The following is a 12,616-nucleotide window of genomic DNA, read 5'->3' as shown; positions in this document are numbered from 1 at the left end:
TGATAAAATATTACCACAAATCTTTTTCATGAAAATTTTGGATTCGCTCAAAAATAAAAAATAAAGTACTTAACTGAAAGAGTTGAAGCTGCCACGGGGTTGACCAAAAACAAGGTAATACCTTAAGGTTGGGTTGCACCAGAGTGGCGTGGTTAAAGTTAAAGTTATGGTTATAGTTAAGGCAAATTTAACTTTAACCTTAACTTTGACCGGAGAAATTGACAGATGACAGCTGTTCCAACAAGGTTATAAATGAACGTGGGCGGGGGCGCTGCTGGTAAAGGAGGACTTTCAAAAATGGCGTTTTTTATATGAAGACGGCGTTAGTTCCTTTTTTCGCCACGCGCATTTCTAACCTTGTCGAGCTCTATGGTTATGATTAAATATGGCGTCTTGATGGCGTCCATTTTTAACTTTAACCAAAGATTTAACATTTTGCATTGTAGTTAAAGTTACAGTTAAAGTTAGTTGGTGCAACCCAGTCTTGAATCAGTCTTGAGTCAGAATTAGTTGATTACTTATCTATAAATTAATGTTATCAGAAAATTTTGCTAACGCTACTTTTTTAGCAAACAAAACTGTCATTGCGATCCCATTCTGATCGCGCGTGGATTATCATCTTTCATGTACTTACCATCGAAGAAATTGATTCATAGCCCCTCGCCCCCCCCCCCCCCACCCTATTACCTCTTAAAAGGCCGGCAATGCACCTGTAGCTCTTCTGATGTTGCGAGTGTCCATGGGCACAGGTGACCCGTTTACTCGTTTGTCCCCTTATTTAACCGACTTCTTACATTAAAAAATCGGTCAAAATACTAACCCTTATTTTATTAATTGAACTTGATAAAATTAATAATATACATTTTTAAAGTTCTGAGTACGTCCCATAATATTCAAGTATATTCAAGAATTTTGACATCTAGTGTTAGATAGCTGAACTACGTAGTAACATCAACATCGACCTAAGCTAGTAGTTTTGCTTTTAGCCGATAGATGAAATATTGAGAAGTGGGCGGAGCTTGACACCCCCTCACCCCGCAAATTGTCACGCGTCGTTTGTTAAGGAAATTCGATTACGACACCTTCTCTCTATATTAGCTTCATGATATATACCCATGATCGAGGTAATAATCTATACTAATATTATAAATGCGAAAGTATCTCTGTCTGTCTTTCTGTCTGTCTGTCTGTCTCGCTTTCACGCCAAAACTACTGAACCGATTGTAATGAAATTTTGTACACAGATAGTCTAAAGCCTGAGAAAGGACATAGGCTACTTTTTAACTGGAAAAGGGGGTTGTAAGGGGGTGAAAATGCGTAAATTTGGTCAAATTAAGTTAGTTCCAAAAACTCAAAATAGATGGCGCCAAGAGTCCCCTAGATCGCGCTATTGCTTGCTCATGCGTATTTCTATAAGAGGTGGTACCATGTTAAATTAGGGTTTTCGATTCTTTCGATCGTTATACACGTTATTAAGTACTAGCTGTTGCCCGCGACTTCGTCCGCGTGGACTTTAGTTTATAGCGCGCGGTGTCAACAAAATTTGTGTCAAATTTAAAAACTTTTTAAAACCCTGGCAAGTGCTTCCGGTGTAGCGCGGCCCTTAATTAATCAAAATACCCAAAAACAGCTATGCAGTGTGCACATAATCCATACTAATATTATAAATGCGAAAGTATCTCTGTCTGTCTGTCTGTCTGTCAGTCTCGCTTTCACGCCAAATTGTTCCGCCTGCGGGACTCGAACCCAGGACCCCCGGGATGAGCGCTGGCCACGCGCAATGCGAATTCATTTTCATCGAAATTTTCATGGAAATAAGATATTTTCCCACATCAAAATGTAGCCTATGTCCTTTCTCAGACTCTAGAATAACTGTATACAAAATTTCATTGCAATCGGTTCAGTAGTTTTGGCGTGAAAGCAAGACAGACAGACAGACACACAGACAGACAGACAGAGATACTTTCGCATTTATAATATTAGTATGGATAGTATGGATTAGAAATGCAGTAGGAGTTCTACATAAGATAAGATAGATTGATTATTATTATACCAAGTGATAATATTATTAAACATAATATTCTAACGTATTAAAAACTATAAACAAAAACATACTAACTAATAAGTATGATTAGTTCTATGTTACAATAAAGTAAAAAATAAAACGCCATCTGTTGAATCGTATTAGAACTAAAATGTTCATTCCATCGATATATTTCTGGATTTTTTATAATATTATACATAAAATATGTTTAAGATTTTTGAAATTTTATTTTAATACACATCCAAGACCCAGGAACATTGAAAACTTTTTGTTCCGCCTGCGGGACTCGAACCCAGGACCCCCGGGATGAGCGCTGGCCACGCGCAATGCGAATTCATTTTCATCGATATTTTCATGGAAATAAGATATTTTCCCACATCAAAATGTAGCCTATGTCCTTTCTCAGACTCTAGAATAACTGTATACAAAATTTCATTGCAATCGGTTCAGTAGTTTTGGCGTGAAAGCAAGACAGACAGACAGACAGACAGACAGACAGAGATACTTTCGCATTTATAATATTAGTATGGATAGTATGGATTAGAAATGCAGCTGTAGGAGTTCTACATAAGATAAGATAGATTGATTATTATTATACCAAGTGATAATATTATTAAACATAATATTCTAACGTATTAAAAACTATAAACAAAAACATACTAACTAATAAGTATGATTAGTTCTATGTTACAATAAAGTAAAAAATAAAACGCCATCTGTTGAATCGTATTAGAACTAAAATGTTCATTCCATCGATATATTTCTGGATTTTTTATAATATTATACATAAAATATGTTTAAGATTTTTGAAATTTTATTTTAATACACATCCAAGACCCAGGAACATTGAAAACTTTTTGTTCCGCCTGCGGGACTCGAACCCAGGACCCCCGGGATGAGCGCTGGCCACGCGCAATGCGAATTCATTTTCATCGATATTTTCATGGAAATAAGATATTTTCCCACATCAAAATGTAGCCTATGTCCTTTCTCAGACTCTAGAATAACTGTATACAAAATTTCATTGCAATCGGTTCAGTAGTTTTGGCGTGAAAGCAAGACAGACAGACAGACAGACAGACAGACAGACAGACAGACAGACAGACAGAGATACTTTCGCATTTATAATATTAGTATGGATTAACTAAGAACTCACCTACCAACTTAGATTAGATATCAAATTCAAAAACAACAGCGCCAAAACTACTGAACCGATTGTAATGAAATTTTGTACACAGATAGTCTAAAGCCTGAGAAAGGACATAGGCTACTTCTTACTGGAAAAAAGTGGTTGTAAGGGGGTGTTTATGCGTAAATTTGTTCAAATTAAGTCAGTTCCAAAAACTGGAACAGATGGCGCCAAGAGTCGCATAGATCGCGCTATCGCTTGCTCATATGTATTTCTATAAGAGGTGGTACCATGTTGAATTAATATTTCAATTCTTTCGATTGTTATACATGTTAAGAAATAACTCACGTACCAACATAGAAATCAGAAACAACAGTCTACCAATAATAAATACTAAATAGTTTATGGCCTATGGGTATTGGGCAAAGCTAAAGTTGTCTGTTGTGTAATGCATTATGCAGCTAAATTGTGTAACGCTAAATAAGCTTTAAAAGGTATAAAAAAGTTTAATTAAAAAAAAAATATTATGTGCACACTACACGGCTGTTTTGGGTATTTTGATTTAAGGGGTACCAGGGTTTTAAAAAGCTTTTGACACCAATTTTATTGACGCCGCGCGCTATAAACTGAAGTCCACGCGGACGAAGTCGCGGGCAACAGCTAGTAATTAATATTTACGTGGACTCTCCGGGCGAGCACACCCGTGCGGCGCGCCTTGACGATGCCCAATTCGCAACGTGCAGCAGAAATCGTAATATTTTAATTTCGTCATAACATTAAAACCAAACGTCCAATTTTAATCATTCAAAGACCAAATATTATCTACATTAACTGTACTTACTAATGAAATAATTGATGAGAATTAATGTCATGAGTAAAATAAAGGCATTTAAATGTAGTCCAAAAACATTTCAAGATTTTTTAATAAAAAAATGGTTATTGTGCCTCACTCAATATACATAGGTATAGTGTGTCGCGGACTTTTTTGTAGATATTTAAAAGATCTACAATTACTTAGAACATTTTATGGTTCTATCTTTTATAGTTTAGGCAGCGTTCGCGAAAAAAGTAACATTTCTGGTTGACGCAAGGTGCGTCCGAAAATCCCAAATATCTTACGGAACCCTATGTTTTTCCAAAATAAAATTTAGCCTATGTTTAGCAGAATTAATGTAGGATTCCAATGGTAAAAGAATCTTTCAAATCGGTCCAGTAGTTTCGGAGCCTATTCAAGACAAACAAACAAACAATCAAATCTTTCCTCTTTATAATAGTAGTGTAGATAGATGACTTAGTTTGTTCCTAAAAAGGAGAAATAAGACGCAATACAAACGCCACGACACCATTTCGTTATAAGTAACAGCCAAGCCAAGAAACGATGGGTGCTGAAGCTCGCTGCATAGGGGGCGCAGCCTCCCCCCCAAGAAACGACCGGTGCCGAAGCTCGCTGCATATAAATCAAACGACACTCGAAATCTGTATAGATAAGAGAGATAAAAGCTCATAGCAAGGCAAGGAGTGGAGATAGATACAAAGTGTAAAGGAGAAATTTGTAGGAAATTTTATGAGCTTTCATTATGTACCGCACTTTTTTTCTCTACAACGCACCGTTTTGGCGATATGAGCAAAAACTAAAAATAATGAAACTTGAGCCCCTCCACCTCCACCCTAGGTGATATCGTAATAATATATAGCCTATGTGTTGACCCAACCTCTAAGTAATATCCGTGCAAAATCTGAAGTAAATCCATCCAGTACTTTCTGAGTTTATCCCGGACATACATACAGACAAACAGACAAAAAATCTAAAAACTATATTTTTGGCTTCCATATCGATTCTAGATTACATCGCAAGTATTATTTTTCAAAAATATTGTTACGGTACATGGTATACGGACACGTGGTGCCATCTAGCGACAAACCAGCGAAACTTACCGAGGGAGCACAGGCAACATAAATCCCCTACTCAATACTAGATGGCATGAGGTGCGCAAGTACATACTCGAACTTTCTAGAAAGGTCCAATGTTTGTTTACGTATTTACCGTTTATTTGTTTGCGTGTTTACGTGTTTTAATTTAACATTATGACTGAGTTCATAAGGTCTAAATTAAATTTGCCAAAAAAATTCAACTTACCGCACTTATCGTAAGGACGGCAGTTTTATTGTGGTACATGCTCGAGCCTCCTAGAAAGTTCCCACGGTTGTTTACTTGTTTACGTGAATCGGGAACTTTCTGGAATTCGTCTCGCCATATAAAAAGCCGCAGGCAGGCCCGGCGAGTCAGTTCGGTTCGAGCGATCATCAAAGCGACTTCAGAGTGACAACAAGTGAGTGAACCAGTGAAACCTGCGACTTGGCTACGACCTAGGACAGTGATAGTGCTTAGTGATTGGACCTAGTGATTAGTGTTTGGACTTAGTGCTAAGTGTTGTGACCTAGTGTGTGCTTGTGTGACCTAGACTTAGTGAATAAAGTCTTCAAGAGAGTCAGCAGGTCTTTCTCTCCAAATCCTTCGAACCCTAGCACGTAACAATATTCAATGTACAGAATTGACTTTCCTACGATTTTATTATATTGTCGATGTCTTATGTTAGGCAACTGCCTGCACTTGAAGGTTACAAATCATACTGCACAACTAACAACTTCAATCAGAATGATGGAGTGGCAGTTTATGTCACAGAAAACTTAGATTGTATGGTAGAACAAATAACTGAATCAAACTGCTTACTTATTAAGATTAAATTTTCAATAGCAATCATCGCTATTTATCGTCCACCTAGTTTTAGGGATTTATCTAAATTTATCAACTCACTAAAGGTATTAATAGCATCTCTCAACTCTTATCACAATATTTTTCTTGTAGGTGATTATAATATAGATATCTCAGATCCAAATTGTGAATACCTCGTTAAAATGGCATTCTGTGGATTTTTCCCAGCTTACACTAATTTGACAACAATTTCTAGCTGTCTAGATCATGTGTTAGTTAAATCTCACCTTCATCTGTCTACATTCATTATGGATACTAATCTAACAGATCATAAATCAATTTTTACATCTGTTGGTGCAAATAAAAAACACTTGTCTAAAAATAAATTTGTATCTAAAATTAATTATGATAAACTTAAAACGGATTGTATAAATTTTGATTTGAATGGGTGTAAGCTGCAAAATAATACCAATAGTTACGCTACATTCTTTGTTAACTCCTTACAGGATCTAATAGATCAGAATCTAAGTGTCAAGAAAATATCTAAGAATAAAACTATCAATAAAAATTGGATAACAAAAGGCATTTTAAGATGTATGCGAAATAGAGATAAACTGCACTCAAAAGCAAGGATGAATCCAGATAATGATGTGATCGTCAAAACATATAAAAAACATATCAAGGGCAAATAATGTTTATGGAGAGAGAACAACCGAATATATAGTACCGCGCCTAATTAACAATCTGGACCCAATAATTGTAAGCAAAATCACAGAAAAAAATATTAAATACAAGCTAAAAACATTATATTTAAACAAATTCCTAAATGAATAGGACTGACATCAAGATTTATTTTCTTGTTAATAAGTAAGTAATTGCAATTCTACCAATTTTTTGTTGAATATTTAAGTAAGTATAATTAATAAGTTTATTATGTTGTTTTGTTAAGTTTCATAAAAAATATTAATTTCTTTAATGAGTATAAAATAATTGTAATGACAATGTACTTAATTCTTATTATTATTGTAATACACTCCGGACAAACCTTCGTGGTTTATGGAGAGTATATCTCAAACGTCTTGTATGATTTATGAAAATAAAGGAATAAATAAAAAAAATATATAGAAATTTTTGTAATGACTTATTAAAAAAGGAGAAACGAAAGTACGGACAGAATCTTATTAGTGACAACTGTCGAAATATAAAAAATCTGTGGAAATCAATCAGCTCTGTGACAAATTCGGACAAAAAACATGCAACACCATCTGAGTAGTTGACCATTGCTGCCGATGAGCTAACATCGGCTAATCTTGCTAACCAATATTTTACGAGTATAGGTTCTGAACTAGCAAAAAAAATTCCTAATAATAACATTCCACTCCCTATTTCAACTGTTTTAGATATTTCAACTGTTTTAGATGACTCGATACCACCCTCTGATTCATTTGTTATACACGGTGTGTCAGAACAAATTTGTGCGTTTCATATACCTCAAGAGGTACGGGGCTTACCCAGGTTACCCTTTACTGTATCCAACGCTATTTGTTCTGGGTATGGTCGGATATTACAAATTAGAAGCTAGGAGGGAAGTAGCTTTAGCTACTTATGTAGTTAAAGTTTTGCGCGGTGAAACGCACAATCCAGCTGTGCTGCAAGGAGCCAGACTGAGTGTGCCGGACGGGTACGCGGAGCGGCGGCGCCGACCGCCGCTACTGGAGGTGTCGCGCGCGCGCACCAACCTGCTGCGAATGGCCCCGCTCACGCGGGCGCTGCGGACGCTGAACACGGTCGCAAACACGGTCGATTTGTTTACGTGCTCATTGAATGAGTTCACCAAGGTCACATATTGTGTAGCAAGTAAGCTAGAATATAATTTTATGTAAGTACCTGTAATGATAGTTGTGATTTGTAATAAATAAATAAATAACTGATCCCAAGACTTCTGTCGTAGGGCTAGGGTGTTGTAGCATTTGACATACTTCTTGTACATCAAAGACGACAAACTTTCACTTTGTTACAATGCCATATTTAATTATTAGTCCCTACCAGTGCACCCCGGCAGTTTTTTTTTCAACTGATCCCAAGACATTTGTCGTAGGCCTGGGGTGTAGGGAGTTAACTTAATACATATAATGAAAAATAATAAAATAATAATGATAGGTATCATTAGAAGGTGCTCTCACTAGTGACTTACCTCTAAAATATAAAGAATGTTAGACACGATTCAATAATACCTTCTGAGGGTGACCCCTTAACATAGGGCAACTTAGTTAGGGCACCAGTCTCCTACTATAATTTTTAACTAAGCATCATAATGATTGTATATGTGTTTTTGTATTGTGGGAGAAATTAATAAAGATATTTGAATTTGAATTTTGAATATGTATAGATGACTTACATTGTTCCTAAAGAGGAGAAATAAGACGCAATACAAACGCCACGACACCATTTCGCTGTAAACAACAGATCCTTGGTGGGGGGGGGGGGGGGGGGTTAAACGACGCTCGAAAACCGCATGTTTAGTGTAGTTTTTAACTTTGTTCTTAAAAAAGATAGAAATCTTAGAAATATAACTCCGTGACATCGTTTTGTTTAGAAGAAAATTTTAAGGAGGGGGGGGTTGGGGCGGGGAGCGCAGCCCCGCCCAAGACACGACCGGTGCCGAAGCTCGCTGCATATAAATCAAACGACACTCGAAATCTGTATAGATAAGAGAGATAAAAGCTCATAGCAAGGCAAGGAGTGGAGACAGATACAAAGTGTAAAGTAAAAATTTGTAGGAAATTTTATGAGCTTTCATTATGTACTGCACTTTTTTTCTCTACAACGCACCGTTTTAGCGATATGAGCAAAAAACTAAAAATAATGAAACTTGAGCACCTCCCCCCACCCTAGGTGATATCGTTATAATAATGTTACGGTACACGGTATACGGACATGTGGTGCCATCTAGCGGCAAACCAGCGAAACTGATCAGGGGACACACTACACATAAATCCCCTACTCGAAACTAGATGGCGCTAGGTGGTACATGCTCGAGCCTCCTAGAAAATTCCCATACTTGCTTACTTGTTTACGTGAATCGGGAACTTTCTGGAATTCTTCTCGCCACATAAATAGTCGCAGGAGGACGGACCGTAGTTCAGTTCAGTTCGAGCGATCATCAAGGCGATTTCGGAGTGACAACAAGTGATCAATAGTGAGTGAACCAGTGAAACCTTCGACTTGGCTACGACCTAGGACAGTGATAGTGCTTAGTGATTGGACCTAGTGATTAGTGTTTGGACTTAGTGCTAAGTGTTGTGACCTAGTGTGTGCTTGTGTGACCTGGACTTAGTGAATAAAGTCTTCAAGAGAGTCAGCAAGTCTTTCTCTCCAAATCCTTCGAACCCTAGCACGTAACAATAATATATAGCCTATGTGTTGACCCGACCTCTAAGTAATATCCGTGCAAAATTTGAAGTAAATCCATCCAGTACTTTCTGAGTTTATCCCGGACATACATACAGACAAACGACAAAAAATCTAAAAACTATATTTTTGGCTTCTATATCGATTGTAGATCACGTCACAAGTATTATTTTTCAAAAATATTCAATGTACAGAATTGACTTTCCTACGATTTTATTATATGTATAGATTGCATTTCTATTTTAGGTATTTCAAATATTTTGAAGTCTAACTCAGAGGCTAGAAGGTTGAACGTGAAATGAATAATATACCAAGTCGACAAAGAACAATATAATTTTTTTAACTGGAAAGATGCAGTAGAGTAAACGACTCAACTCAAATGCGGCTTAATTAAACAGCTCATTGTCTAGCAAACGATAGCAATCAAATCCAAGTATGGTCAATGATGCCAATGGTAGGCATGATATTTTGTTTTGTCAGGTAATTAGATCAAGAAGCACTAATTTAGGATGTCCAAATATTACGTGAATGCGACTTAAGGTAACAGTTATTTTGGTTCCTTTAAAAATGGATACCTTAGAGCCCCGATCCCCATGTTGGCTACGTCAAACAAATCAATCAAGTTACCGAGTATTAAAAATTAAAATACATAATATTATATTCTGTAGAACCAGTACGCACAGTCGTACAAAAAACCCACTTCGTTATCCTTAATGATACTATGAAGTATGAACGTTGAAAACAAACTTTTATTATTAGTATTATGACCTTTATACTGCAGACATTAAATGCATAATCGCTTGCAGATTTTTGTTTGAACTTTTCCTTTTCTTGTCTAATCGGATACATGCGACAGAGACGACACATGTTTGCTATGTTGTTTTGATCGCCAGCGTTTAACCTGTTTTAAGTTCATATAATGAAACTGGCCGTGTACACTCAGTGTATTCGGAGCCGACGTACTGAGGCGGACATTCACAATGAAGTCTTTATTTTTCCTAATATTCGTTATCGCGTCATGTTCTTGTGCAGTGGAGTTCAGTTCGCGTGCGAGGAATTTTAGTATAGAACTCCTTCATTACACGCAAAAGGAGAAGGAGGGCCATGTCGTTATATCGCCGTTCGGAATATGGAGCCTCATGACTGGAATAGCGTTGGGTGCAGGCGGCAACAGTAGATCGCAGCTGTCCAGAGCGTTTTTCCTGCCGAGCAACCAGTTCACCATCATCAACGGGTATCAAAACCTCACGAGGACGGTCCTGGATCCGACCACCAAAGGTGTGACACTAACAAGTAAAAACTTCATGTTTGTCGACCGGAGTTTCACAATCAATCCCAATTTTGAAAAAATCATGCTCTCCGACTTTAGTGCTATGATAAGAAATCTCAACTTCAAGGAGCCCGACACTGCGGCGAAGATAGCCAACAATCTAATTCAAGGATCCGGCGCCAGCGTCTCCAACGTGTTGAGGTCCGACGACTTTGAGCAATCACGAATGATACTCACCAACGTCATAACCTTCAAAGGTCTGTGGGGTTCGCCGTTCAACGTATCGGAGACGAACGTCGAATCTTTCTACGATGAGAACAAAAGGAAAATGGGGGAGGTGAACATGATGTACCAAAGAGCTCAGCTGCCGTTCTCCAATATACAGGCGTTGTCGTCTCTCATCTTAGAACTGCCTTACGGACAAGACAGAAAATACTGCATGTTGATCCTGCTCCCGTATCCTAAGGTCAAGGTGGAGCAAGTCTACGCGAACCTCCAAAAGGTGTCGTTCGGTGAGATATTCGACAAGCTCCAGAAGGATATCAACGATTTTGGTCTGGAAGACGTGGACGTGAAGCTGCCCCGATTCAAGATATCGACGAACATCGTTCTAAACAAGCCGCTAAACAGTATGGGCGTATACGACATTTTCGATCCGAATCTAGCGAACTTCAAAGATATCACCAACGAAGACATTTTCGTTTCCGCGATCGTCCACAAGGCAGACATAGAGGTCACGGAGTCGGGGACTGTGGCGTCGGCGGTGACGTCAGCGTATTTCGCCGACCGCATCTCCACGCCTAACTTCGAAGCGAATCGCCCGTTCATTTACTTTGTTATGGAAAAACCGACGAGGACCGTCATATTCGGAGGGATTTACTCGACGCCCTCGGTGTTTTGATTTTCTGTAAAGTGTTAAGGCATCGTTCAATTTCACCAACTCTTAGTAAATGCCCAAGTTAAACTACTATAGTGCAAAGTATAAGTACTATAGTTCAAATTATACTATGAAGGCTTTGTGGTGGAAATGATGGTGCTATCGAATTGTGCAGTTTGACTGAATCATGACAAAAGTTTTATAAGCGACCGAGTTAGCCTTGTCCTAAGATTTAAAAGTAGAAAAATGTTTGTTTCTGTGGTAGGTACAGCATAATGACTGCAGCTATTAATACTCATTGGTTATCACTGTGATACAAGTACTTGTATTGTGCTAATGAGACTGTTCTTTAATTATTTTGGAGCCATTTGGTTAGATAAATTGATGTAATTATGTGATCATTCACTTAATAATTGGTCTAATGCTAATGTTGTCAGGTACAATATATTTGAGCTAGATATTATAGTCTTGCAGTTTGTGTCCTCAAATTTTTCTGATCAGTTTTTCGTAAGATAAGAAAACAATATGCTTTTAAATTGCTAGCGAGTTCCTTCTCTGTTATTTAGTTAAGACTCTCTTCTGTTATTCTAATTATATTTATTAAATATTTTTTGTACATATTTTTAATTGAAACTGATATTTCATTATTGTTAAGTATTTCATGTATAATATTACCTTTAGAAACAGTAAAAACGTTATTTATGAACTGTATCCCCAATATTTTATTAATAATATTATGATTAAAATCATTACAATCATCATAATATTACGACAAATAAAATCAGAGATTTACGAAATATCATTATATTCCTAATTAATTTCAAATTTAAAACATAATTCAATTTTAAGCCAAGGCCTAAAATTATTATTGTTTTATACACTTGATCAAGTAATAGGGCTATCAATTTTTAGAACGACGAATCTACTATGCATTGTGATTTGTGAGTAATGACTAGTGTAAGTATAGTAGATTCATCATTCTAAAAATTGACTAATGACTAGTCAGTAGATTCCCTGATAGTAGCTACAAGTTCGGTTTACAGTAGATCAAATGATTTGAAATGGAGTATAGGTGAGAATTAGGATATTTTGGGCGATCCATTAATACAATCCTATTAGGTACTCGACCAACGATTGTCTTGCTGCACTATTATGAAGAAAAGGAAAGGGTA

General features: G+C 37.1%; 1 protein-coding gene across 1 annotated transcript; it reads left to right on the top strand.

Moving 5' to 3' along the window:
* The first annotated feature begins 10,217 nt into the window (after positions 1-10,217).
* LOC121728449 (serine protease inhibitor 77Ba-like) lies at positions 10,218-12,073 on the top strand. The gene has a single exon (XM_042116645.1). The coding sequence runs from the start codon at positions 10,278-10,280 to the stop codon at positions 11,466-11,468; it is 1,191 nt and encodes a 396-aa protein (XP_041972579.1). The 5' UTR covers positions 10,218-10,277; the 3' UTR covers positions 11,469-12,073.
* Positions 12,074-12,616: the final 543 nt, after the last annotated feature.

This window comes from Aricia agestis, chromosome 6, assembly GCF_905147365.1.
Source record: "Aricia agestis chromosome 6, ilAriAges1.1, whole genome shotgun sequence".
Taxonomy (NCBI): Eukaryota; Metazoa; Arthropoda; class Insecta; order Lepidoptera; family Lycaenidae; genus Aricia; species Aricia agestis.
Note: the sequence above shows the minus strand (reverse complement) of the source record. Positions and strands in the feature narration are given on the sequence as shown.